Source organism: Ptychodera flava, chromosome 13 (genome assembly GCF_041260155.1).
Source record: "Ptychodera flava strain L36383 chromosome 13, AS_Pfla_20210202, whole genome shotgun sequence".
NCBI lineage: Eukaryota > Metazoa > Hemichordata > Enteropneusta > Ptychoderidae > Ptychodera > Ptychodera flava.
The window spans coordinates 36,741,533-36,769,417 of NC_091940.1; the positions used below are offsets into that span (position 1 = coordinate 36,741,533).

General features: G+C 36.5%; 2 protein-coding genes across 3 annotated transcripts in view; one reads left to right on the plus strand and one right to left on the minus strand.

Annotated features, from left to right (window-relative positions):
• The window catches only part of LOC139148329 (uncharacterized), a 38,645-nt gene extending 35,783 nt beyond the window's left edge, over window positions 1-2,862 (minus strand). The window contains exon 1 of one of the 2 annotated variants that reach the window (XM_070719715.1): window positions 2,663-2,862. The gene's annotated coding sequence lies outside the window, so the exon portion shown is untranslated. The remainder of the gene's footprint in view (window positions 1-2,662) is intronic. The other variant, XM_070719716.1, reaches the window with a different exon arrangement.
• Window positions 2,863-3,163: 301 nt separating this feature from the next.
• LOC139148330 (U6 snRNA phosphodiesterase 1-like) lies at window positions 3,164-26,008 on the plus strand. Its single transcript, XM_070719717.1, has 6 exons — window positions 3,164-3,582; window positions 7,079-7,230; window positions 11,289-11,523; window positions 15,666-15,774; window positions 16,320-16,403; window positions 23,270-26,008. The coding sequence occupies exons 1-6, from the start codon at window positions 3,425-3,427 to the stop codon at window positions 23,375-23,377; spliced, it is 846 nt and encodes a 281-aa protein (XP_070575818.1). The 5' UTR covers window positions 3,164-3,424; the 3' UTR covers window positions 23,378-26,008.
• The last annotated feature ends 1,877 nt before the right edge of the window (window positions 26,009-27,885 follow it).

The window sequence follows — 27,885 nt, forward strand, 5'->3', positions numbered from 1 at the left end:
TTTTGGCTTACGATGAACAACGAAATAGATACAATGCGAAATCCCGAAATCACGAAATGACAACATTTCCACAACCCCAAGGCTGTGGTGAGTGTATGTTACCAGCGTTACGTTATATGGCCTCCCACCACTTGCAGACTGATATAAAAAAAACCGCTGGTGGCTCCACAGAAATATGGCGGGCAGTTTCCGCCGAAAACAGCCGATTTTGAATCCAAAACTGGCATCGATCTTCGTTTTTGAGCACATCCACCTCGCCTAGGTATACGATGTGCCCAGCCGCACTTGTAAACTTCCGCAAAGCCATACTTTTCTCTATCTATGCGAGGGAAGCATTCGTATCCGCCGCCATTGTTCATCTCATTCAACCCATGAGCACTCGGGCGAAAACCAGCCCTGCCATGCAGAGCTTTGTGGATCAAAGGTCAACCTCGCCACGGCATAGCTATGCACGCTACCCGCCACCAGATAGCTGCGTTTCGACAGCTAGTGTTTGAAGATTAAAAACCTCAAATAAGAGTCAATTCCAAAATGTTATGGCTTTATTTCGAGAGAGATTTGTGAAGCTTCACAACTCGCCTGACTAAACAGGTACTGTAGTGACTGTGGGAGTACGTGTTCATACTGATATTTTCATGGCGGCCCATGATTTCGCCATGTATAACTTTGTAGTTCAACTACCTTACCCACAATTCAATGCGAAGTCCAATTAAGTCAGTATGGCGGATACAGGGCAAGTGTGCGGAATCCCCAGGAAGTGAATATTGCCAAATTTCGGCACATGTAACGTTTCTAGGCCGGCCATACTGGAGCAATAAACATTTGAAGGTATTTGTGATAGTCGAGGATCATTTATTTGACGCCAGATTGTTTCTTTTGTTTCTTTCTGGCTGCTTGTCTGAAATCGGTGTCTGACCTTTCTCTTTTTCCCAAGTAAACGGCGACCTGCGGCCGCCCCATCTCGAACGACTATCCAAGCAACGTTACGATAACCTGTGCTGAAGGTCAAACAGGAAAGAAAATACCAATATTCTGCATAATGCACACATGTGCAAATATACATTTTAAGATGGTGACAATATAATGTGGTACTGACATTGACACAAACAAATTAGTGTATCTTGTATTTCAACAAAACACATGTACTTGGATTATAATCAGACTGAAAGATCCATCCCTTGAGGACGCTCCCTGTGCTCCCCTCCTCTGGAGAGTGCCCTGAGCGACTGCTCTTCCAGTCTAGATTACAATTAGCCTATCTAGAAGGAGACCCTGTTAAGATTCATCCTTTCAATGCCAAATTATGGAGGAAATTGATGAAAGAACAAATCAGCACCAGATTCATGGTATATCCTGATTGTTATCAATAGGGTGTTTAGATCTAAAATTAAAACAGAGGAAATTCTGTCAAAGGATTACAGTGGTCCATGTTGACCCCGCAGTGAACCCTTGCATTGTATAATACATTCTTTAGTAATAGCAGCATGTAGCGTGCTTTTGTGAAAAAACAATAGATATGCAAATCAAAATGGAATATTGCATGAGAATCTCATTTGCAGCATATTTTTTTTGTCAAGATATGCCATATTCATTTTTTATAGGATTGAGAGACAAAAATGTTACATTAATCTTGTAATTCCTATAGCATAACATATATTTCTGATAAATTCAGCAAATATAGACTAAAATAATTGGTACGGACAGTCCAAGACAGGAGTGACTTGAAAATCCACAGCTGCAACAGGAAGTTGACAAAAGAGAACACAGCATTGTGTTACAAATTGACTTGTATATGGAAGTTCATAGTTCATAAAATGTTTTGAAGAATTTTCACATGCTATTTAATTTAAGAATTAACAAAGTTTGTAAATGTTTCTAAATGTAAATATAATTATAAGTATGTTGCATATTGTTCTTCATGTTTAAAATGACTGGCCGATCCTTAATAATGAGATCGTCATGACAATTGAGTTAAACCAGTAAATCTTTTTCTTTCTATTCTTAGAAATGTCGTCACACCCTGGCTAACATAGTTTATTACAATCACTGCAGTGATAATTTCGCCAAGCAGGTTAAGTTATTTCCTTTATAAATTGAATCTGAGTATTTTGGAAACTCTACATTGCAAAACATTTCAAAATTTTCATATTTTTGACAGTGTGTACTAATAGTAAACTTTAATGTGGCATTTTTAATTGGGTGAAAAATTGATCCATTATGTTAATTTTTAAAACCAAGACACTCACATTGGACACAATAACCTGATAAAGGGTAGATTAGGCTCAAAAGACTTGCATTTGACGTACGAATTAATTTTAACAAACATTGCACCACTTTTACACTATTTCCCTATTTCTATCTACTCAAGGGTTGTCTGTCAAATATAAGCTTAAATTCTTGCACAATTGCACATGTACCACATGTATGCTAGTACAATAATTCATTTTATTATTTTATTTTATTTCACTTATCTCCAGTATTTTTGGCCCAAAATGAGTGCAGGATAGAATATTTCAGAAAAAAATATAATCCTACTGAAGTTTACTTTCGTTTTGATCGCTACAATTTCATCATACGCAACAGCTTTAGTGTTTGTACAAGAGCCTTTATATCCAAATTCAATGATCAATATCTGGCGTTCTTTGAAACAATGAAAGCTTACCTCTTTAGCCACTGCCCCGACTACGCTCCGGCTACAGACAGTCTTGACTTTGAAGGTGATCACAAGCTTTGCAAGTGTATTGGCGCTTGAGTATATCACAGCGAGTCTCACTATCTTCACTGTATATCAAACACCAAGGTTCATGAGGATGTCCTCAGCTACTGGGCCACCCTCGGTACTACACTAACTGTGCAACTGACAGCTGATCACGTATGTAGAATGACGTCATACAGTTTCTTCGAATTCACTCGGCATCAGCTGTTCAGAAAGGGCGCCCTTTACAAAAGTGGACCCTTTAACTCTGTAAAATAGTATACACAAAAGCGAAAGCATGCAGGAAAACATCCTAATTTCCATTTAAGCAATTTTATTCGATGTTCAGTACATCATATCATTATGGTAATCATTTCTTTAGTATACTTATAATCAAAATTTGTTTAGATCTGATCGAGCAAAATGTTTCCATGGAATAATAATTACAATGCTAAGGGTTCTTGTTTCACCTTTGACCGTAATTGTTTACATTGGCAGCGCAGCTGTTCCTTTATCTGTTTATATTTGTTGTTGAAGTTGCCGACAAAATTGTATCTTACTTCTGAGAATACGATCTGAAAGTTTGTAGTGAGCGAGTCGACAGTTCTGTGGAAATGTTGCGTCAATTTTGTCATGAGCTGAAACCTGAGGCGGAAGCTTAGCCCCAATCAAGTGACCACAACCAAGTTTGACCATGGGTGGCGTGGTTCAAGGCGTACTGGTGCTGGGATGAATGCATTGAGTAACGTGCAAGTCTATGGTAGTACTAGTAGTAGCGAAGATGATTCCGATGATGGACAGAATACAAGTATTTATGCGGAAAAGAGAAAAATCTCACTGAACAGTCATGATCCTCCTACCAAACGCCGGGCAATGAAATCTGAAAAGTACGTCAGTTGACAGTTCTGCTGTTTGAGGCATAGGGTCATACATATAAAGGCGTTATCAGTCACAGCAAGAGTGTAAAAAATTAATATTTATCATTATGAATACTGTCCATAAAAATTATATACTTCTGTCATTATTTTATATTTTCAAAGAACCCTACTGCACTCGAATCCTGAATGACGATAAATTTCCATGCAAAATTCACGCAGTTGTACTACAGACCCTGTTATAATATATTTATGAATATGAATATTCTTAACAAAAAATAATGATTCTGTCATTATTGTACAGTTACAAAAGTACCCTACAGCACTGAATGATGATCAGTATGTATGCCAAACTCACGCAGTTATAGCACAGACCCTCAGAAATATGGTCAATATAGTTGCAGCAGAATCATTGCACGGTAACTTGATGCGGGCAGTCTCTGTGGATTGAACCCCTGAATTGTACTGGTTGTAGGCCGTTTTGTCAATGATGTCAGCATACTTTATGAATGCTGATGTTCAATACATCCTCACAAATGTCTTTAAAGTGAGACGCGCCAATTTTGAATCTATGCAAATCAGATACATTGCCGGCAGAGTAGGTTTGAAATGGCCTGGACTCTCAATGACGCATCATTTCTCGATGGCCCAGGCTTTACATGTTGCACAGCCAAGGGTCTAAAACCAGGCCAGTTTGATGCCTGACCAATCGACTTTCCCCAGTGCAGTAGAAATTTTGGAAATCAACAAGTAACAAGGAAGAAATAGTGGGTTATTTGAAGGCCTGTGCACTGCTTGGACGGTCAGAGTTGGCCCCCTTCTTATTATTTACTGTTCAGAGAGTCTGCCGAGGCAGTACAGTGACCTTGCATAATGTTACTGTGCAATGCTGCTGCTGCAACTATTATTTGAGGGTCTGTGCTAAAACTGTGTGAATTTGGCATAAATAATTATCATTATTTGGGATTCAAGTGTTGTAAGGTACTTTTGTAAGTATACAATAATGACAGAAATACTAATTTTTTATCAAGAATATTCATACTCGTAACTTTATTAATAACAGGGTCTGTACAACAGCCCGAATGTTGCATGAAAACTGGTCATCATTCAGGATTCCAATGATGTAGGGTACTTTTATAACTTTACAATAATGACAAATATTTAATTTTACAAACTGTATTCATAATCATAAATTTATTAATTTTTTCACACTCTTGCTATTGCTGATAATGCCTTGTGCCCCTGTGTTTGAGGCAGTATCACAGTTCAGCATCAATCAGTAATCAATTAATCAATTATTGATAGCATTTTCCACTGGTGCATACTTTTCTGTCGAAAGTGCAAGGATAATTCTACACGATGTGTGTAACAGAAGTCTGAGGCAAAATAAAACTGAAGAATGCAGCATTTTGATATGTAATCAATTATATCATACCAGTATATTGATGGCGCAAATGCAGCGATTGGCCGAGACGCAAAAAGAACCTTGGTATATCGGTGATATACAATGGCTGGCATACACACGAGCTCTCAGCTTGAATTTCAATACTGTTATGATATAATAGCAATAAATCACACCCAGCGACGGTATACCACAAGATTTTGACCAGTTCACTTCATATATACACTTGCTATTGCTCGTGCATATATATCGTGAACTGGTCAAAATCTTGTGGTATACCGTCGCTGGGTGTGCTTTATCACTTAATTAGTGAATGACAAGCTTTACCAGTGATAACACCATTAATTTCTCATGCAAAATACATATTTGAAGTTCAATTTTAGCCAGGCACTGGATTGATTAACTGTTCGCTGATTTTTGTGTTCTGAAAACATTTTCTCACTTATAAAGAGGATACACCTGTTACCTTACCCACTTCCTTGGCTGCTTGTCAGTTAATGTTTACCACCTGTTTGAAAAATTTGTAAACACTTTCACCAACATTGCACAACCTAGTTTTGATTCAAAACGACTTTTGCATATTGCAAAACCACACTCTTATATTTCACTGACCTTCAAGACATTTCAAAGATTTTTTATGAAAGCCACTCAACATCCGATGAAATAAAACAGGTTCTTTGAACAAGGATACTTTTCACTCCATCTGCATGAGTGCAGAATGATACGTGTACATTTGGTGAAATTTTCCAAAACTTTCAATGAACCATGAAATCTTGTGCATTGAAGGCAATGTAGTGTTGAATTTTTTCACCAGGAAAGTCCTTCAATTTTATCATTTAGATCATCATTATGAATAATGGAAATCATTACATCTGATCAAATTACAGTAAGGATAAGTAATTCTTTTCGGCAATTCTTTATCTAAAAAAACAGTAAACTGAATCATTAATGCTAGTAGTTGATTGTCTGATATATTCTGGCTGTACAATATGCCAATGATTTTATTTTGCTAAACCAGAACTTGTTAAATAACTTATCTTTCTGTAAGATACCGTGAATAAGGTCACCAATTTTTCTAATCTATTACCTATATTCATCTAAATGTATATTTATTTAGTCATCTGGTATTTCAACATGGTCTACAATGCTGAACAATTTAAGATGGTAGTATGTGCCTCAAAAGTGAAAGACTTAAACTTTTGCCTAAACTTTCCTTGAGGAAACTTTAAAGCATTGTCTTTCCAAATCAAGAATAAAAATCAGGAGTCATTGTACAAAGTTTGAAACTAGCGAAACAAATTATCTAACATGTACAAATATTTGAAATTCAAAGTGGCTGCCGTCAATGTATTAACTCTATGGGGAAAAACAAGATTTTCAATTTTCAAAGATGGTGAAAATTTTTCTTACTGCAGGAGCTTTACAATGAGCCCCCACAAATAGTAGACCACAAAAGTATTATAAAAATTAGATTCTGAATATCTGTCCCTTGGGTACATTGTACCTTAAGTAACTTTTCAGATAATGCAAAACTGACAAACCTGATCAACTTATCTTTTGAGCAACATAAAATTTGCGATATCATTCTATATATACTATATTAATGTCAATATGAATTGAGGGTTTATCAACTGAAATTATACATTTGGTTTAATTTGACAATGCTGACCTCATTTATATTATTGACAGACTTAATGGACATTTTTCTAATGACAGCTTGTCGTCTGTGACCTAACAATGTCAGGGTTTTTTGTCCTCGATCCCAAAACTTTTTAGCCTTGGGATACAAAATTACTCAGCTGGCATGTTATCCTCAGAGAATAATTTGTACAGGTTTAAGATGTCGTAAATGACAAGTTAATAAAAAATCATCACATTACATCAAATTAAAACGCCAATCACAATATTATCATAATATTTGTTGAAGGCACCATAATTTTACTGCTTCAGCTGCTTGTGTATACTGGAGTATACACAAGCATTCAAAGATTGATAGAAATCTGACTACATATAGCCAAAGTGACAGGAGTTGTAGTGATTGCCAATAACTTGGACTTGCTGTGATAAAATGACTCCATGTTATCCTTTTCTATCAATTCATTGAAGGTGTCCACCACTTGAACTACCTGCAGACATTCTGAAAATGTTCAGCAGCACTGATGACAAATCAATAGAAGATGGCAGCACACAACATCAAGGAAGAATACGATCTTTCCCTCATGAACAAGGAAACTGGGCAACATTTGTTTACATTCCAGGTGAGACTGTTTTCATATTGCTGTGAAATTTCCATGACAGTTTTATGTTCATTTACTCAACTACAATTTTTAAACTGATGGCCCTGTTTGGCCATGCCAGGATAATCTTTCACAATGTAGTCATGTTCAGGATGAGATCTCATGTAGTGTCAGCAATTTCTTCAGCGTTACAGGGACAATTGCTGTAACTTAAGATAGTATTTTCATTAATTTTATTCCAGAAAACACATTCCTGTCGTTCTCCCAGTAAAATATGTGAAAATAGCAAATATCAGCTTGACCTGCAGAATGAAAATGAATTGTACACAATGTTACTGTTGACGTGTGAATCAGGGCAAGAATTTATTCATCAACAGTAAAAGCAGACTTTACATATATTTACGTGCAAAGTGTATTGACAAGGGTATAGTTTAGGCATTGTGACATGATTTTGGAGTACTGTAGGACAAGAAAGTATATTTTACAAAACTAAGCAAAATGGTAGAAAATACAACAAAAGTTACAGCAACTAGAGGTTTAGCCCTTTCACCACCATGTTTGTCCCAAATCCATTGTTTGCCATGGTAAAGTTGGACCAGTATACAGGGAACTGGGGGTGAAAAGGTTAAAGGGAAACCTAAGTCCAGCGACATTGACCGTTTATCCCTTCCAAAATCACCCTTGAATAAAATGCAGCTCAAATTTGCAACATAATTGCACGCGCTGATGACTACGGCGCGACGAAAAGAGAAGTTGAAGTAGACGACATTTATGAAAATGAGCTCGGAATCCCATGGGCGCGAAAGGGCTCATGGGAGAAGCGCGCGTGACGTCATCGACGATACAGACGATTGTAGCTTGCAGCTGGAGGAGTACCGTGAACAGTTCAGCGCGTTCGTAAGACGACTCTGGAGAGTTCGGACAGCGATATTTCTTACATCGAGTATTACTTTTCCCCGACTGAAATCAAACCATACTAATTTGAACCAAGATATGTAATAATGGGAAAGCATCTCCACACATCGTTCATAATTCCGCGGAGGGAGTCACTGTGCTTGTACAGACCCCGAACTGGATCGGAGACACTGCAGCTGAGTGACTCTGCGATCCTTTAGCGCTACGTTTCTAAAACAGAGTTTTCTTTATCAGTCGCTTAAAATTAATTTTTGGTTCGTGAATGATACGTAAGTCGAGCTTGGCTAGATCTTTAAGGTTGCGAATCTTCGATATATATCGGAAAATATTTATTCGCAATTTGACAAATGTATAGTGTCGCCTTTTTTTCGAAGTTGGTGTCGAACTTAGGAAGTCGGGCTTACTCAGATCTACAAAGTGATGAAATCTCCGATACAATGGATATTTGCCTGCTATTTAAAACAATAGTATCGTCTATCTAGAATGTATTTCATACAAGACCAGCCAAAACTCTCGATGATGTCCGATATGTCCTCTGTTCAAGTCCCGATCGCCAAGTAAAAATGTATTACATGTAAAGAATGTAATTCGTGCAAGGCGCTCCCCAACTCACGGTGATATCCGATCGGCCCTCTCGACGGAGTTCCGATTGTAGTGTATGAAAGTTCGTGTGGAAATTTAATGAAAAAAATCCTTTACATGTAAAAAATGTATTTCGTGCATGAATAATTCTAATAATGTAAAACATATTCTTGACTATCGGCCACGGATGCTATGAACTAAGAGTCGGACAGAGGAGGTCGGGTGGTCAGAACTGTTAGGCACGTGGTGAAATCTCCGATATACATCAGATATTTACCCACATTTTGACAAAGTATCGTCTAGTATCAGAGTTATGATGTCCAAAGTCGCCGATATTTATCGGATAAATATCCGTGATTTCGCAGACCCGGCGTGCCGACACCACACAGTGCACGTAAATCTAGTATCGTCTGGTATCGATATCGATATTAGCCTGGGAGTCCCGGCGCAATTTATATAATATCGGCGATTTCTCAGACCCGGTGTGCCGATCGAGACACATCATTCTCGACCGTGGGCCATCCGGGTACTTGCGGATTCTTACGTCATTTTTGCGTCACCGTGACAGCGCCGTTGGAAGTCCGAATTTTTCAACCACCAAAGAAATATTTAAAGTTTCAATATACATAAATGACATAACTTTTAGTTCTGCTTTTTTCCACACAATTTCTGTATCATTCGCTCTTCTGTATCGTCTGATCTCTCATTCACCTCGCTCGTATGCGTTTCACCTATTGACGTCTCTCCGCGGTCGAGAATAGGCAAGAAGTCATTGCAGTATCTTGTAATATCAATATTACGAAATTGCCTATATTTATTGGGTATATAAGGGCGATTTCGCAGATCCGGGCTGTCGAGATGAGAGACGCTTTGTGTAGTTTCGTCTTTTCGGATTTTAGAGTCCCGAAATCGCCAATATTAACATTTAGGCTATCGGTTAAAACCGGCGATAGTAGGCTGACTCAGCATGTCAAGATACGAACCGCATTGTGTAGTATCGTCTTGTATCGGTATCAGAGTCCCGAAATCACTTATAAACAATCATCCTGAAAGAAGTAGAACATAACTTTGTATCTTTTGAGATTTTAAAACTCGCCCGACTTTCTTTAGCCACTGTCTTCGAAAAGCTGTTCTGTGGGACGACGATAAAAGCTGACTCCGTTTGTTCTTCCTTGAGTGATTTTTGCACTCAACTGAACAACAATTAATCATTTTTATGTTACTGAGCATTAAAGAGTCGTAACGTGCAGAACTGCACTCCTGCAGTCATAGACTCCAATGCTTTGGTAAGCGGTCACTCACGTTCGTGTATCACCGATGACGTCACGCACGCTTCTCCCATGAGCCCTTTCGCGCCCATGGGATTCCGAGCTCATTTCCATAAATGTCGTCTACTTCAACGTCTCTTTTCGTCGCTCCGTAGTCGTCGGCGCGTGCAATTATGTTGCAAATTTGAGCTGCATTTTATTCAAGGGTGATTTTGGAAGGGATAAACGGTCAATGTCGCTGGACTTAGGTTTCCCTTTAAAGTTTTCCAGTGTTTTAAGATAATGAAGACTCACTGATAAAATTGCCAAAAATAATGAAGATATGTTTATAACATTGCCTTTGACATTATTGTGCAGGAGTTTGTTGATGAAAAAATGTCACAGAAAACCATATCTCCGAATTTATACAAAACCTATAAGTATTCCAACGAGACTACAGTACATAGCGCCCTCAACGGCTCATAGCAACAAACTAGCATTCTGAATTTTTTTGAAAGTTAAATTTATTTTACCATCAAACATAGAATGTCAAGTCTGAATAAGTGTAAATATCATAAGCAAACTGATAAAAAGAACAAATAATTAGTCTGAAAAATCAGCAAATTGAGTGTGAAAGATGAAAATAAATATGATTTAAAATGTCCCCATAAGAATAAGTTCAAGGCACATCCGTAACCTCAGTCTCACAAGGCTTGAAAGTTCAGCTATGAAATGTATCCACTTTGTTGAAAATCTTATAAATATAGTACAACATATTCATCCATTGAGACTGATAGCTTTTTCAGTTGCATTATACAGGATTGAGAAGTGAGTTTTATAACCCCATCGAGTACTGAACTTCTGATGTTCCAGACTGTTTCACATCGGAAGTGATTACTGTAGATAATGTCTGATGATACATGTTGTTATTATTGATTCCTGCTAATCATGCTAATCTTGATATCAGTATTGCTGTTGACATTGATTTCTAATGAATTAAGAAATATATTGTTGCAAAATTGTCTTCACGTGTTTGCACTCAAAACCCAGTATGGGCTTTGGTTTTATCTTGACCACAAGTACAACATGTCCCATCACTGAAATTGAAAATTTTTTGCCAAGCTTCCTGTGATTCTGACTAGATTGCAACGTGTCATATACGGCGCCCTCAACGAAGGGTAGTGTTGCATTCTGTTTTATCATTTATATCAAAGCTATTTCTTTTGCAAAAATTCACTTCATCTTGTGAGCTCTAAAATATCAATGATAATCAGTGAAACAGGAATGTATTCCAAACACTCTTTGAATTGTTTATTATACATTATATATTTGCAGTTGACCTTGGTGGCCAGTTCCACAGACTCATTTCGTCACTCCTAGACTGTCTGCCTTCAAATCTGGAAATGCAACCAGTTGATGATTTCCATGTTAGTTTATCAAGGACTGTTGTGATACGGCATCATTGGATCAATGGACTTGTTGAGTCCTTGAGAGAAAACATTGGAGGGTATCACTCATTCCAAATTATGTTTGAAAAGATAGAATTCTACACCAACGATGAACAGACAAGGTAAGTTGATATTATAACAATATTATTAATGGTGATTCAGGTTTGTTACTAAATTCCAAAATGTGTGCACAATATTTACTATCACCACAGAAATAAAATTATTTTTGTACTTTTTCACCCTGTGTGTATTGCTGCTGCTTGCAGTCAGAGCCCTTGATAGGAGATTTTTTATAGTTTTTGTCATGACATTAATAATTCAAAGAACTATTTATATGATTCTTATATACGAACTTTTAAAGTCTGTAAAAATATTTTTGACAAAAATTGAGTTTTGCATATTGATTATGGACACCAGTTGAAATCAGCTCTTTTTGATCACAAACATTTAATCACAACAGGATATCATCGAGTCAAATATTTAGCTTAAAGCATATGATGTAAGTTTAAAACGGATGTTTCTTACATAAGAGTATGACGTTCAAATGATTCAACACAGTGCCTTCAATTTGAATGCTCTACCAATAAAATTGGCCATGTATCTTTATGTGGGAAGCAGAGCTACAATTTAAGTTATTTATCAAAAGGTAATGCTGTGTCTATTTTGGGTATTATTTGAGTAACTTCCTCCTGTGAGAGATTATTGTGTACTGATATCTGGTCATTGTGGCTAGTTATTGCAGGGACCTCATTTCCAAATTTTTAAAATCATGTCTATGAATTAAAGGGAAACCTAAGTCCAGCGACATTGACCGTTTATCCCTTCCAAAATCACCCTTGAATAAAATGCAGCTCAAATTTGCAACATAATTGCACGCGCCGACGACTACGGAGCGACGAAAAGAGACATTGAAGTAGACGACATTTATGGAAATGAGCTCGGAATCCATGGGCGCGAAAGGGCTCATGGGAGGAGCGTGCGTGACGTCATCGGCGATACACGAACGTGTGTGACAGCCTACCAAAGCATTGGAGTCTATGACTGCAGGAGTGCAGTTCTGCACGTTACGACTCTTTAATGCTCAGTAGCATAAAAAATAGTTAACTGTTGTTCAGTTGAGTGCAAAAATCACTCAGGGAAGAACAAACGGAGTCAGCTTTAATATACCGTCTTCCCACAAAACAGCTTTTTCGAAGACAGTGGCTAAAGAAAGTCGGCGAGTTTAAAAATCTGTAAAAGATACAACGTTATGTTCTAATTCTTTCAGGATGATTGTTTTATAAGGGATTTCGGGATTCTGATACCGATACAAGACGATACTACACAATGCGGTTCGTATCTTGACATGCTAAGTCAGCCTACTATCGCCGGTTTTAACCAGATAAATATTAATATTGGCGATTTCGGGACTCTAAACGAAACTACACAAAGCGTCTCTTATCTTGACATCCCGGGTCTGCCACATCTCCGATATATAACCAATAAATATAGGCAATTTCGGGACTTTACCTTGTAATATTGATATTACAAGATATTGGAATGACTTTTTGCCTACTGTGTCTCGGCACGCCGGGTGTGAGAAATCTCCGATATTATATTTACCCGATAAATATCAATTGCACCGGAACTCCTAGGCTAATATCGATACCAGACGATCCTAGATTTACTTGCACTGTGTGGTGTTGGCATGCCGGGTCTACGAAATCACGGATATTTATCCGATAAATATCGGCGACTTAGGACTTTAACTCTGATACTAGACGAAGCTTTGTCAAATCGTGGGTAAATATCCGATGTATATCAGAGATTTCACCAGCTAACAGATCTGACCACCCGAATACCTCTGTCCGACTCTTAGTTCAAAAATAGCATCCATGGCCGGAAGTCAAGAATACTGTATGTTTTACATTATTAGATTTATTAATGCACGAAATAATCACGAAACATTTTTACATGTAAAGCATTTTTTTTCATTAAATGTCCACACGGCACTTCGTCGAGAGGGCCGATCGGATATCATCGGACTCGGGAGGCCCTTGCACAAATTAGGGCCTACATTCTTTACATGTAAACATTTTTACTTGGCGATCGGGACTTGAACAGAGGACATATCGGAAATCATCGGGAGTTTGGGCTGGTCTTGTATGAAACACATTCCTTACAAAAAGCCTTAAGACGATACTATTTTTTTTACATAGCGGGCAAATATTCATTATATCGGCGATTTCATCACTTTGTAGATCTGAGTAAGTCCGACTTCCTAAGTTCGACACCAGCTTCGAAAAACAGACGACACTATAATAGATTTGTCAAATCGCGATAAAATATTTTCTGATACATATCGGAGATTTCGCAACCTTAAAGATCTGGCCAAGCTCGACTTACACGGTAACACATACAATCAGTCAATCATTCCGTATCATTCACGAACCAAAAATTAATTTTAAGCGACTGATACAGAAAACTCTGTTTTAGAAACGTAGCGTTGAAGGATCGCAGGGTCACTCAGTCTCTCCAATCCAGTTCGGGGTCTGTACAAGCACAGTGACTCCCTCCGCTGAATCATACACAAAACGCAAGCAACCAAGATATGAACGATGTTTTGAGATGCTTTCTAATTATTACATATCTTGGACAGGTTCAAATTAGTATGGTTTGATTTCAGTCAGGGAAAAGTAATACTCGATGTCAGAAATATCGCTGTCCGAACTCTCCATAGTCGTCTAAACGCTGAACTGTACACAGTACTCCTCCAGCTGCAAGCTACAATCGTCTGTATCGCCGATGACGTCACGCACGCTTCTCCCATGAGCCCTTTCGCGCCCATGGAATTCCGGGTTCATTTCCATAAATGTCGTCTACTTCAATTTCTCTTTTCGTCGTGCCGTAGTCGTCAGCGCGTGCAATTATGTTGCAAATTTGAGCTGCATTTTACTCAAGGGTGATTTTGGAAGGGATAAACTGTCAAAGTCGCTGGACTTAGGTTCCCTTTAGTTTTGTGCATCTAGTAACAGAAGGTATGTTGGCCAGTATCAAAATTACCATCTTTTTATCAATTCAAAATCATAGCATACTTTCTTAGATATCAAAAATTGACCGTCTTTTTAAAACTTGCCATACAGTCAGTTGTCCCAGAACAGTCACAGTCATTAGCTAAAATGTAATTCTGTAGAATATTTTCACTGAGCATTAGACATTTTGTCAGATGCAGTTGAGAACAATAGTGCTATAATTTCCATACATTATCAAAGCAGTCATGGTAAATCTTTCTACCTACATCACAATATATTGTATCATAAACACTTTGTCATGTCAATGCAGTAAGGTCATAGCTGCAAATTTCAGAATTTAACAGGTGCACCAGAAAAAGTCATTTTTTTAATTCTTGAATCCAATATTTGAATAGAAAACATCTGTATAAATATTGAAAAATGGTTGTACACGAAGGTCTGTCTTTGTTTGAATTCAAGCCAAGCCAATATAACAAGTCATTTCAGATCATTTTCAGAAGAAGAGTGATTTTAACCAAAATGTCAGTGACAGCCTTCTTTCACTGAAGCCGCAACTTCATGATTACAAAAAACACGTCGACAACATAATAGGATAGAATTGATAGTTTTGAAAGTAGCACCTCATCTTACTTGTTTGACAGAGTATGGTTCATGTAACATGTCAGATTTTCTCTGTTTAGGTAGTATGTACTTCAAAAATGAAAGACTTAAAAACTGTTGCCCAAACTTTCCTCAAGGAATCTTTCAGCCATTCTTTTTCAAAATCGTAATAAAAATTAGGGGTTACCTTGCAAAGTTTGGTACTAGAGAAACAAATTACCCAAGATTTACCAATATTTAAAATTCAAAATAACCGCATCCCTGTGGCAAAATAAAATTTTCGATTTTCGAAAAAACTATCACAGTGAAAGGTTTTTCTTGCACCAAGAGCTTCAAAACACTCCCCCAAGTGGTAGATCAGAAAAGAATTGTAAAGTTTAAGAGTCTGAAAATCTGTCCCCGAGGTGCATTCTACCTTAAGTGACATTGAACATAACTTCATCATGGATCATGACAGTCTAGTAGAAATGCATTGAATTAACCCCTGGACTACCTTGAATGTGGGAAATTTCCTGAACCAAAATGAATTACTATGCTCCATCAGATCCTACACATTATCAAGATATTTTTTGTACCTTTTATGGAAGTCAAGAGATTAATCAATTGATTGATTTGTTGGTCAACTGATTGATCGATTGAATGTATCTGTACAGATCTTTTCTAGGACTGAAGACCAATTCCTTGGGATCAGAAAGCTTGCTGAGTTTGACAAGTCAAATTGACTCTTCTTTGGCCGAGTTTAAATTACCACCATTTTACAAAGTAAGTTCATTTCAGTCACTGATTTTCAATCAGAGTTGCAATACAGATGTCAGACATTGATTTTAAAAAAGGAGGAGCATAAAAGATAAAGAACAGTGGGTAATTGTAATATCATTGCCTAATTTGGTGAATGTCAAGGGTAGACTACAAGGGTTACGTCATAGCAATCTTGAAATGAGTCAATTATGCTAATGACATTGACAACCATTTCCTCCTGGGTCTGTTATATTCATTTATCTAAAGCCATTGTTCCTGCATTTTTCACTGTTTCACGATTTGCATATGCCCATTCACAAAATATTACTAATTTGAATTTTTGTAATGATTTAATCATGGTGATGAAGATTACTGCTGCTACATAAAAAAAACAATTTTTGTAAATCATAGTGGTTTCAGCAGATTGCGCAGAACTTATGAATAAATTACCAGCAAGCAGTATGATCATTACAAAGTCTTATAAACCCTAAAATTTGATCATAAAAAAACAATAGCATTGATATTAACTTTTATTATTCTTTACTCTAATAATTATTTTTGTTCTTCAGAATCCTTCCTTTCACATGAGTATTGCATGGTGCCTTGGTGACATACGGTCAAAGGTCAACTGTGATGTTCAGAGGTCATTGCAGGTGAGGATAAACAACTCATTCATATGATAAATAAATACTTTCCATTTTTTATAAGTCAGCAAAGTGAACTTAAGGGGAATGAAATAATACCTCTATTATTCTGTCTCTTTGTATGCAGTTGCAGTTGTAGTTGTACCATGAATTCTAAACCATACAGCAAATATTTCAGTACCTGTAAAGAACGTAAGAGTTGTAGGCTTGCTCAGAATATTGGTGGGCACTTTACAGTAAAGCATGCCTCTTTCTACATCTTAAACTAAACAGTTTCATGATTTTTCTGGTTTTCATCATACTTTAACCCTTTCACCCCCTCAGTTCCCTTTACATACGCCCACACCCACAACTAAAAGAGGATGTGATAGGACGAAACCATGGCAGTGAAGGAGTTAAAATGATCAAAAGTCTTTCTCTTCAGCGGCAATGTGTGTGTAATATTTTCTGCAGACTGGATATCACCTGTATGTGCATAGGTAAATCTGTACAAAACTAAGATGTCAGATTTACTCAGATCTCACCGAGGCGATAGATAGTGCTGGTATGATTCCTCAATCAGAAAATACAGACTATTTTGACACAATTTCATTGACAATTAATTACAAAGTTTTGATATTAAACACTGTGCAGCAAATAATCGAAGTGTTCATTCAACACTGTGAAATTGCAACCCAAATGTGATGATGTATGCAGATAAAGTTTGCATTAATTATGTTACACGCAAGATATCATCAATTGTTCAGGATTTCGCTCTTTCAAATGACCAAAATGAATCGGACAGTTTTGTAATCATTTCCGGTAAACACGTCAACAAGACATTCAGGAAGGAAATTCTGTACAAAAATAATCAATATATGCATCACAGTACATAATACATCCGGCTTTGTCAAACCCAGCCATGTGTATAATTTGTAGATATTTTGAACTACAAAAAGGAAAAAATTCATCACCCTCGATGTTGTTGTTTGTCGTGTTTGCTGCATGTCAGATATTGCAATGATTCTTCTACTGGCCAAAGTATGATGAATTATAAACTGTTAAATACATAGCTAAGCAGAATACTGCATCAATGATGCAACTTTTGGTATGTAAATGAAATTACACAATCAAAATATAAATGTCTTACATGTGCATGTAAGATAAAAATAGGGTTTTGCTGGCTCTACATCCGTCATCAAACAGAGTGAAGTTAAATCTTCAAGGTTACACCAGAGCAAGACTTGTCTCTACATTCAAACGCTTTTTTGGCAGGTATCGCAAGCTGGTAGATAAATACAATATCTCTCTTCGACAAATGATCACTGATGGCATCGGTGACATTGGGCCTTAGTTAGTGACCACTACCTATCTGACTTACAGATTGATATATGGCGGGTGCCACATGTGGGGCAGGATGCGCTTACTATTTTCGAAACACCTGACATCACTTCTTGGTCTTTTGGCCAGAGGTCCATATATCTTTCTTTCATGAATTTGACTTTGTTTGTACCGTCTATTTACTGTCTGTTCTGTGCTGTTTTGTGTCTATGTTTACAACTATTGTCTTACAAATTTTGACCTAGTGTTATTGGATTATGGATTGGTATGATTGCGATTATTCTTCTTGGAGTTTACATCACATTACCGACATCAATGGTAATACACGCCTTGAAAGTGAAAGACTTAAATTTTGCTCAAAGTCTCCTCAAGGAAACTTTCAACCGTTCTCTTTCAAAATCACCAATAAAAAAAGGGATCACCATACATATTACAGTACCAGAGAAACAAATTGCTCTAAATTTACCTGTATTATGAAAGTCAAAAGCCAGCATGCCTGTGTTAAACTCTTTGGAAAAAATTGAATTTTTGCTTTTATACACAAAAATAAGCCAGTGAAAACTTTATTTACTCCGAGAGCTTCAAAATGAGCTAGTGGTAGACCAGGGAAAAAATTGTAATAATGTGAGTCTGAATATCTGTCCCTGAGGCACATTCTACCTCAATGTAAAAATCCATCGCGATTTATATTAATAGTGGTAATGTCAACTGCCAATACACGATTTGTCTCAGATTACGTCATACAAATGGAATTTTACAAAAGAGTTGATGAGAAACAGTTCAGAAAGTTTCCAATTTGGTGATAGTCTGTTTTTCGTTTAAGTGAAGGCATTCATTTAGGAGTACTGTCATAAAAAGTTTGATTATAGAAACACACCCATAGAGATCAGCAACCCATGCAAGGTCACCACAGAGCCTACATAAAAACCCTAGATGATAAACAAACACGTATTAGGGTTGGTATGCCAGACTTTATGAATGTACACTTTGTTAAAAAAAATTGCTTTTTTCTGTGTTTTAGCTCAGAATGTACAGCAATCATGTAAAAGCAATGGAATACATATTGCCTCTCTAAATAGTCTAATACAAACAGGAAGTACCTGTCACCTAAAGTATGTGAGCAGAATGTCTCCAAAGTGGGACTGCGTACTTGGTACTGCTGACAACAAGATTTCGGTGACAATTTGAATCACAGAAACCAAAGTGTCCATTTACTAGACTTGTGACAATGAGTACAATGTTATAAATATCCTAGAGAACTGGTGCATGAGAAAAACAGTGTCAAGGCAGAGCTGTTGTTGTTATTCTACACCCTTGCTGTACTTTCAGTTACGGATCAGTTTCCCCGTCCCAGTAAACAGTTTACACATTTCATACCATTCCACTTCTGTTCTCTGTTGGGTGTGTTTGGTTACCAAAGTGTACTGTTATAACTTCCATGCTGAGTTCTATCAGTTCTTTCCTTGTGAACATGCATATGCACAGTTTCAATAAGCCCTAAATATTCATGTTTTTATTCCATTGTTTGTTGTTATTACTGTTACCCATTTTTTTCTGCTCCCAAGATGATGTTGGACACCTGTATGGGTGTAATGTTTAATAATGTTGTTGCTAACCCAATTTTAGTCTGTACTAGAATTCATTTTTAACAGCAACATCACACACTGTGCTCAATGCATAGTGTTTGCATAGCTCATACATTCTATATCAAACTACTGAAATGAGAGGTATAAGAAAGGGGTAAGCCTAATTCACGTGCCACATGCCGCGTGCCACATGCCAGGTACTCGTGAGTAATTATACGGAGGGAGGGAGGGCCTAATTAAAAAGAGTATTTGACAGAATCTGACACAAGCACACAACGGAATCTAGGCATTGCGTTAGTTTATACATGCCCAGAGTATATTCAGGCAACACCACAATAGCGCTATTCACGGTTACAGGTTTGTTACTAAATATAGCTGTACGTGCGCGACATCGGACACGCAGCTTGAAATGCGGACAAATTATCAATATCAATGTTGCATACATGGCCGTTTTTGCAGCTTGTACTCTCAGTCGTGAATATGCCTTTGAGTATTCATTGTTACACAAGTAGTCGTGTACTAAGATGTGTTTTCATCATTTTTACATGCGCAATTTTCAAAAGTGTAATCTAAAAATGCGGACAAATATTTATTTTTGCATATTAATTAGAGAACAGTCATGTAAACTGTGAACAACCCTATACCCATCTCAACACTACCTTTGTTACACTTAACTCACAAAAGTCAGGGATAGAAATTAATTAGATGGAATAACGTCTTTAGAGTTTGACCAATTTCAAAACTTCTACACACAGACAGGCCGAATTCGTCTTGGAGTCGAGTTGTCGCAAAGCGGAGAAGTTTGCGACCGGCTGTGTTCTCATTGTATTCAAACTTATTGGCATGTAAAGACCGGCACAGTTGTGCATTTTGTTGCAAAACCTTCACGATCTTTGTGACAAACTGATGGTGAATCACAGTGATATCTGGGAAAGGGTGTCAGTCATTGTTTTCATTACCAGAAAGTAAATTGAAGTAATGTGGAACAACAAATGTTAAGGTAATAACACAGCATGTAGGTATAAAAGTTGGCTACAGATGGAGACATATGGGATACGCTATCCGTTCACGTGATCGCTAGGTCAGAAGCAATTCACACTCAAAGTCGATGCCGAAAAGACAAAGTGAAATACTATTGGCTGATAATTTTAGTTTTTCTCTATTTTCCCGCCTTTGGCTACCTTATCTTAAGGTCTACAAAATCAATGTACAGAATTTTGATTGATCAATTTTTAATGTTACAAATTTTCGCGCAGTGAGATTTTGAAAAATACTGGCCCTCTCTCCCTCCCTATAATTTCTCTCGAGTCCCTTTCTGCATATGCACAGAATTCGCTGGTCATTCGCTGGTCCCCAGATCATGCATTTAGAAGGCAGCGCTGTAGCCCGAATGTTGATTTATTCATGAAAATGAATCAATGAATTAAATTGGAGTGAAAATGCATCTACTTCTGGCACGCAGCACGCGGCATGTGGCACGTGAATTAGGCTTACCTATAAGAAAGTGTGCTTTTTTCAAACCAAAAGTAACAAAAACCTAACGATATGTTACAGCTATTGTCACTTATTAAGCATACTCGAAAAATGGATATATCACATTATTTTTCCATTTTCGCCAATGAAAGATTTTCCGTATTAATTTCTGGTGGAAACAAGATGATTTCGTGTTTTGTTTCCTTGTCAGTAATTTTTTGTAGAAATCTTCAGAAGCAGGGACTTCCTGGTAATGATATAAATCATTGTAATTGAATTAAACTTGGCAAAATCACAAGATCTGACCGTTGGACAACCACTTCATAGTACTGATCTCATCCTCTTTTCAGTGAAACTTAGAGACACGTGTCAAACAACTTCCTCAATGAAATGACAATAAATCTTAAAGAGTGTCATGTTCCTGAAGCGGTTTGGAATACAGTTCCTTGTGTGCTCTGAATTGAAGTCTAGACTACATCCAGGGACTTGTAGTCGTAAGGTAGCTAGATACCTTTAAGACACTTTTAGATTTTTATACTCTTCTCAGTTATTGAACTCCCAATCCTCAATAAAGTATATATTTCTGAAAGCCCTGATTGGGAAATCTGGCCGTACACAGAACACAGTCATTATCTGCATAATAGTGCACGTGACAAGCATTTTGCTGAACCTTCCAAAAATAGGTTTTTCTTCCCTTAAGCAAACACAGCCGTACAATTTCCAGTTGAAATTTATGCATTTACAAGCCTTAGCAATACCCTTCAAATCTGTGTCTGCAATTTTGTTCACTGAGTCTCCAATCAAATTATACAGCGCGACAATTACAATTCCTTGAAGAGCACCTTAGTCTAACATTGCATAACAAAAAATAAAGGCATATAAAGGAAATCAAAGACACGGATTTGAAAGATATTACCAAGGCTTGTCAATGCACAAATTTCAACCAGATATTGTGCAGCGTGCTCGCTAAAGGGAGGAAAAACCGATCTTTGGGAGGTTCAGTGAAATGCTTGTCATGTGACTATTATGCAAATAATGACTGTGTACTGTGCACGGTCGGATTTCCCAATATCAGGGCTTTCAGAAAAAATATACTTTTTGGGGGTTTGGGACTTCTATAACTGAGAAAAAAATAAAAATCTGAGAGTATCTATAAGGTATGTCGCTAGCTTAAACCAGTGTTTGACACCATGAATGAAAATCAGAGAGAAATATTGTTTCTTAAAAGATGATAGATACAACAACAAAATTTCGTTCCTTCTTTAAAGCAGTCAATACATAAGTAGTAGGGCAGTAAGCAGGTAAATATTACCAGGGTTTCCAAGTCGAGTGAAGTCATTTTACTGGTGTTCAACAGATAGGGAATCAGCAGATAGGGAAAAGCAGAAAGTTTATAATTACCTGGGTTCCTAAATCATTTACCAATGTTCCCCAAACTTAGCAAAAAGCAAAACACACATGCATGCACACACACATACACATGTATATATATATATATATATATATATTATATATATATATATATATATATATATATATATATATATATATATATATATATATATATATATATATATATATATATATATATTCATTCATTCATTCATTTATTATATATATATATATATTTATATTGTATTTATTGAATTATATTTATTGTATTACTGGTATATTTATATTGTATATATATAGAACAGCAGAAATCACTTCAAGTACAAAGTAATAATATCTATTATGTAAGTTTCATGCATCCTGCAATCTTCAGACAGACTGTAAACCTACTCAGAATGTTTGTTTATCAGCCTAGATTTGTCAGCATTGATAGTGTGTAGCTTTTCTGAAATACAAAGATTACGTCGCTTGCTTTTTTTAGAGTACATGTAATATTTATTTATTTATTTATTTATTTATTTATTTATTTATTTATTTACTTGAATTGAGCCCAATGCCTTTTTTTATGAAAGTATTGTAGTCTGAACTTTTAATATCAGAAGAAAATATCCAAGGGGCGTAGCTTACTCAAACATAGTAAAAAATCTGAATTGACTTAAATTGACCCATATTTGAATTTGTAATTTGTCAGCATTTACTGTATGAACTGTTGTCAAGGTGATTTGTGAGACAACAAAAGAAGTTGTTGAATAGGTTTTGCTCATTTTTTTGAAAACACTTCACACAGGCTTTTGTGTACTGTTTGTGATGATTTGCACTTTTCTAAAAGTCTGCCTTGAGACTGTGTCTTTTCTGTCTAAAAGTTTAAACTTTCAAAGTCAGTTCATTAAGTATAAGAGTTTCATGAATCTGTCAAAATAGCAACTCATCATTACAACTCTTTAAAATTTTGAAAAACATCAGAATGCAATTATTTGCAGATTTATTCACTCAGATCTTATCATATCTAACTTTAGATTTTATGATTTCTGTTTTGATACCATTTTGTCCAAGAGGTTTCATTCCAAGAAATGACGCTTTTCCTGTTCTTTATCAATTTTTCAGAAAACGTTTGATGAAGTTGTTTTTGAGGATCCAGCACTCCAGAAAGTGGATGTGAAAGAACTAAGATGCAAAACTGGCAACAAACACTTTTCATTCTGGTTGAGGTGATACATGTCCTTCAACACCCATATAGGTATCTGGGTGGGTTGAAAAAAGTGACAGTCAGTCACCAGGAATGAAGGAAACGCTTCCAGGAAGTAGGTCAAAATAAGACATCCAGGGGGCTGACAAAGCAGGCCAGTCTCAAGGGATTATGGGTAATGCATGGTCATAACTTAAGCAACCCAGCCGTGTGTCAGGTCACTTTAACAGATGTGTAATTGTGCTGATCTTTACTCAGAGTTCAGCTGAGAGTAATGGTTTGATTTTATGACAACTTTTCACTGCATGAAACTCTGAACTTTTGGTTTGTATTCTCTGAGTGTCAAGATATTCACTGGCTATTGTTCTATCTCCATCACTGGAACCACTGCAGGAGACAGTCAATCAGATTTGTACACCAAAATATCCACAGAAAGTCTGACTCAACAAAGCTTCATTACAGCATTGCCTTGTTTAAAGTACAGTTGGTGCGTGCCAAACTGAAACAAAAGTTTTGACCTGTCTTTAGATGCAGTATCGATTCTTCTAATCCTACACATGCACAACAGCATCATATACAGTACAAGGAAGTTTGCAGGCAGTTTTGTACAACAGGAAGTTAAAACATTTTTCGACGTTGCATCCTTCTCATGTGTAAAGAGTTTGACCAAATGACATATCAAATTTGTCTTCCATCCACCAAGAATGAACATCGTCAAATATTTCACTGGAAAGAATTTATTTGACCACAAGGAACTTTAAAAATTGATGACCGTGACATTCAACTCAACTGTAGTGTGTTGTGTGATGATGCTCACAATACAGTGATTGCAATTGACTAGTACAAAGCTATATTCCATAAATTATGAAATATTAATATTTGACCATGATACATTAAGATTTCTGGAATATCTAAATAACTATCATCCACTATAATTTCTGCAACTATCAAGGCAGTGTGTACCCTATCAAAGATAATTCCATGATATTTGAGTCATGGTTTGATAAAAAAAGTTAAAGTATACTCAATGAAAAGAATAGGTCAGGTTGCATGAAGGAAGTTTTACAATATACTCATTGCCATTGAAAGCTATTCTGATCTAGCATGGCATGGCCAAGATAACACATGACAGTTAATCTTATCCACTGTATGCTGTCCGTAATTAACATACCAATATCAAGATAAAACATCACATTTAAAATGACTTGCTGTTTAAGAAAAGGATTAGAAAAGTTAAATACTCAGTAGCATCTGTTTTTGTATCATTTGTGAATTTACTCTTTGTGAAATCTTGAAGAAATTTTGAGCAAAATTATGAGTCAGAATTGATTTGGTTTAGATTTGCAACATGTCCGTAAGACTGAATTTTTGCTTCATTTTATCAAACTCCTTTCCAGACAATGCCAGGAATGTGATAAAATTCTACTCATCAGAAACTCCACCCAATGAACTGTGATAGTGTTGTCCTCTGACAAACACTGGCTGTTTGCTGGAAAGATTTCACTCAAAACTGTATTGACAGAGCTTTTGTCAAATTCACCATCAATTTTGCAAACATCATGGTGAATGTGAAGTAACTCATACAGTATTTTTTTACCTCTGGCCGATCAAATCCAAAATGCAAACTAAAAAATTCTTTGAGGCTTTGTATTTTTTGCACCTGTCAATCTCCATCTAGAGTTGTGTCTCTGAAATGGTTTGCCAGAAAATATGAATGATAATGTTGAAAGCCGGTATGACTCAATTCTACAGAGGATCCTAGGAAGCACATATTTCATTACTTTGAACTCTATATTGTCCAGAACATCTAAGATGCTTTGACACTAGTTTTAATTTCAACTGAGGCTTTGAGTTATTGTCAGTAAATTGCACTTGTTCAAGCAGTGTATCAGTAAATAGATAGACTGGATGAATTGTTTTTGGCACGTTTTTAGCTACTATAGACTATAGTCTATAGAAGCTATTTGGATGGGTATCCGTCCGGCGTCCGGCGTCAGTCTGTATGTATGTATGTATGTATGTATGTATGTATGTATGTCCGTTTGTGAGGCGTCTGTCCACTCAAATATCTTGAGAACCACTGTACTTACTGATTTGATATTTGTTGTGTAGATGTATAATATGATTTTGAGAAACTGTTTTTTTTTAATTTTTTGATATTGTTGAAAATAGGCAAATTAATGCCAAAAAAGGCATTTTTGGTGAAAAATCTCCTTCTTCATAACCGCTGGTCAGACAGCTTTGTTATTTGGTATAAAGGTCCCTAGGGGTAACCCAATTTGGATTTGTTAAAATTGTGATGAAATATGCAGATGTGTATTTTTTTTACATTTTTGGTCAGGCCATCCTGAAATGAGCTATCAAAGATATCCACCTTCTTCATCAATACATGTGTCACAAAAGGTTATTCTTTACATAACACAGCAGAGCTCTGTCAACTGTTGAGTCGCTTGTTTTTTCAAAATCGCTGGTCAAACAGCTTTAATATTTGGTTTACAAGTCCCTAGAATGACCTTAGTGAGATAATTTCATACAGTCAGGAAATACTTAATTATGTATCCATGTCTATAGTAGCTTCAGGGACTTTGGCCCTATGTTTTGATCTGTTAAAACTGTGCAAAGAAGAATAAACTGACTCATTTGTATTTAACAAGAAAGAGTGTATGAAAGTTTGTTGTTTTTTGTTTGAAAAGATGCTCTGCAAAGTATGGTAGTTTTGAAATGCTGTGTACATAAAGTGGCAGTACCATTGAAATCAGACTGATTATATCACCAATTGATGTCATAATCAACAATGATTTGTATATTGCTATAATGAGACAAAGGAATTCAATGACAGTAAAATTTGATAGTAATTTTAGTTAAAAAGAGAGACACACACACATATATCTCCTTAAAGCTTTCAATCAGTGCACATCGGTGTTTGTAACCCAATCAGGTGTGACTGCGTCCATGCAATTTACCACATCACAATAGTGAACTGTAGTGATTTCTTTGTTATTCATTTTGTCAATAGATGCAGCCATATTTTGACAAACGTTCAAGGGCATTTTGTTCAGCTCAAGTTCAGAAAGTGGAATCTTTGTAAGAAGGACAGTAATCAAGGTTAAGACATAATGCAGCAAATTCATCAACCAAGTACAAGTTTGCAAGCAGTGTCCATGTCCTTAGAAAAATATCAGAGAGAGTACATGAACTTGAACATGGTTCCCAGCTTTTTATGCTGTCACTTTTTGTACGGGCCTCATATCATGCAATCAGTCACAGCAAATGTAATCTGCATATCATAGATACAGATTCTCACGGATATCATCAGTTCAAGTACACTAGGTCAGACCAAGACCATCTACATCCTCGTTACAAGACCAAAATGAAAGTCAATGATTCAGCATGTTTCCGAGTCTGAGAATGAAAGACAATTGATATTTTAAAAGATTTAAATCTAGCAAAAAATTCCTTATTCTTGTGATTTCAAAGATGGCTGAAGTATTCCTAGCTAATGTGACCATAATCATATTCCACGCCATAGTACTCTTCGTTACACCCAATCAAATACTACATTAGTGTGACAGATAAATAAAGATGAATACTCAGACAAGACAGTCTACCACTCAGCTGGCCTTACAGAACATTAGAAGATTCACTGACCAGGATTGTGTCTATGACACTGAAACAGATCATAAAAAATGTGACACTGTGTCAACATTTCCTTAATGTGTCAAAAAATCTCAGCAATTCCCTTCATAAATATTATTTTTGAACTTTTAAGTAAAAATAGAATTTTTCTTATCAGTCTAAAAATAAATTGAGATGTTAAAAAAAGTTGCTTGAGAATGACATAAATCTTGATGATGTATAAACTCACGTATCATGGCATAATATTTCACTTGTGTAGTTCAGTACACTTTCACATGTGGAAATAAAATCTTGACAACTTTATCTGAAGAAATGACACCCCTAGCCTTTGGTATAAACAACCTCTTTAAGTTAGTCAGCATTCACCCATGCAGTAAAAATGTATGTAACATCAAACTACAACTTAAAGAAATACAATGCATACACCTTGTGCCAGATGCATAGCTTGACACTTTGGCTGACTTAAATCGGCACAGCCGTGATAATTGAAGCCCTTTCAAATCTGTGCCAGCTAGCTAGGCAGAGCCGGGTCAAAACGTCAAGACAATTGCAACCAGAAATTGGCATGGGATGAGTTTTCTTAGTAGTGACAAAAATGTCATGTGGTCAGTTTCATGTTAGTCCACTAACTTACACAACTTGACACAGATGTAAATGTGAATAGGATGTAAGTATCATATGTCCAGCCAATCGGCCACAAAAATTTCAGAAACATTACAAAGTAGTCGGTAGGGTTGTCCTCAATTGACCTGTCCAAGCTGCAAGCTTTCATCTCCAAGTCATTAACCTGTTGAATGTTCTGGTGGCCACCAACCTCAATGGCGTTGTAAGCCTGTTGCCATGGTAACATACTTCTTAAGCTTTTGTGGTTGACAATTCTTATATCATCATGATTAGT

Excerpts from the sequence above, each read along its gene's own strand:
- LOC139148330 (XM_070719717.1), top strand. The coding sequence starts at position 3,425 with ATGAATGCATTGAGTAACGTGCAAGTCTATGGTAGTACTAGTAGTAGC. Across the intron at positions 11,524-15,665 it reads ACCAACGATGAACAGACAAG|ATCTTTTCTAGGACTGAAGA; the intron begins GTAAGTTGATAT and ends GTATCTGTACAG. Across the intron at positions 16,404-23,269 it reads ATGTTCAGAGGTCATTGCAG|AAAACGTTTGATGAAGTTGT; the intron begins GTGAGGATAAAC and ends TCAATTTTTCAG.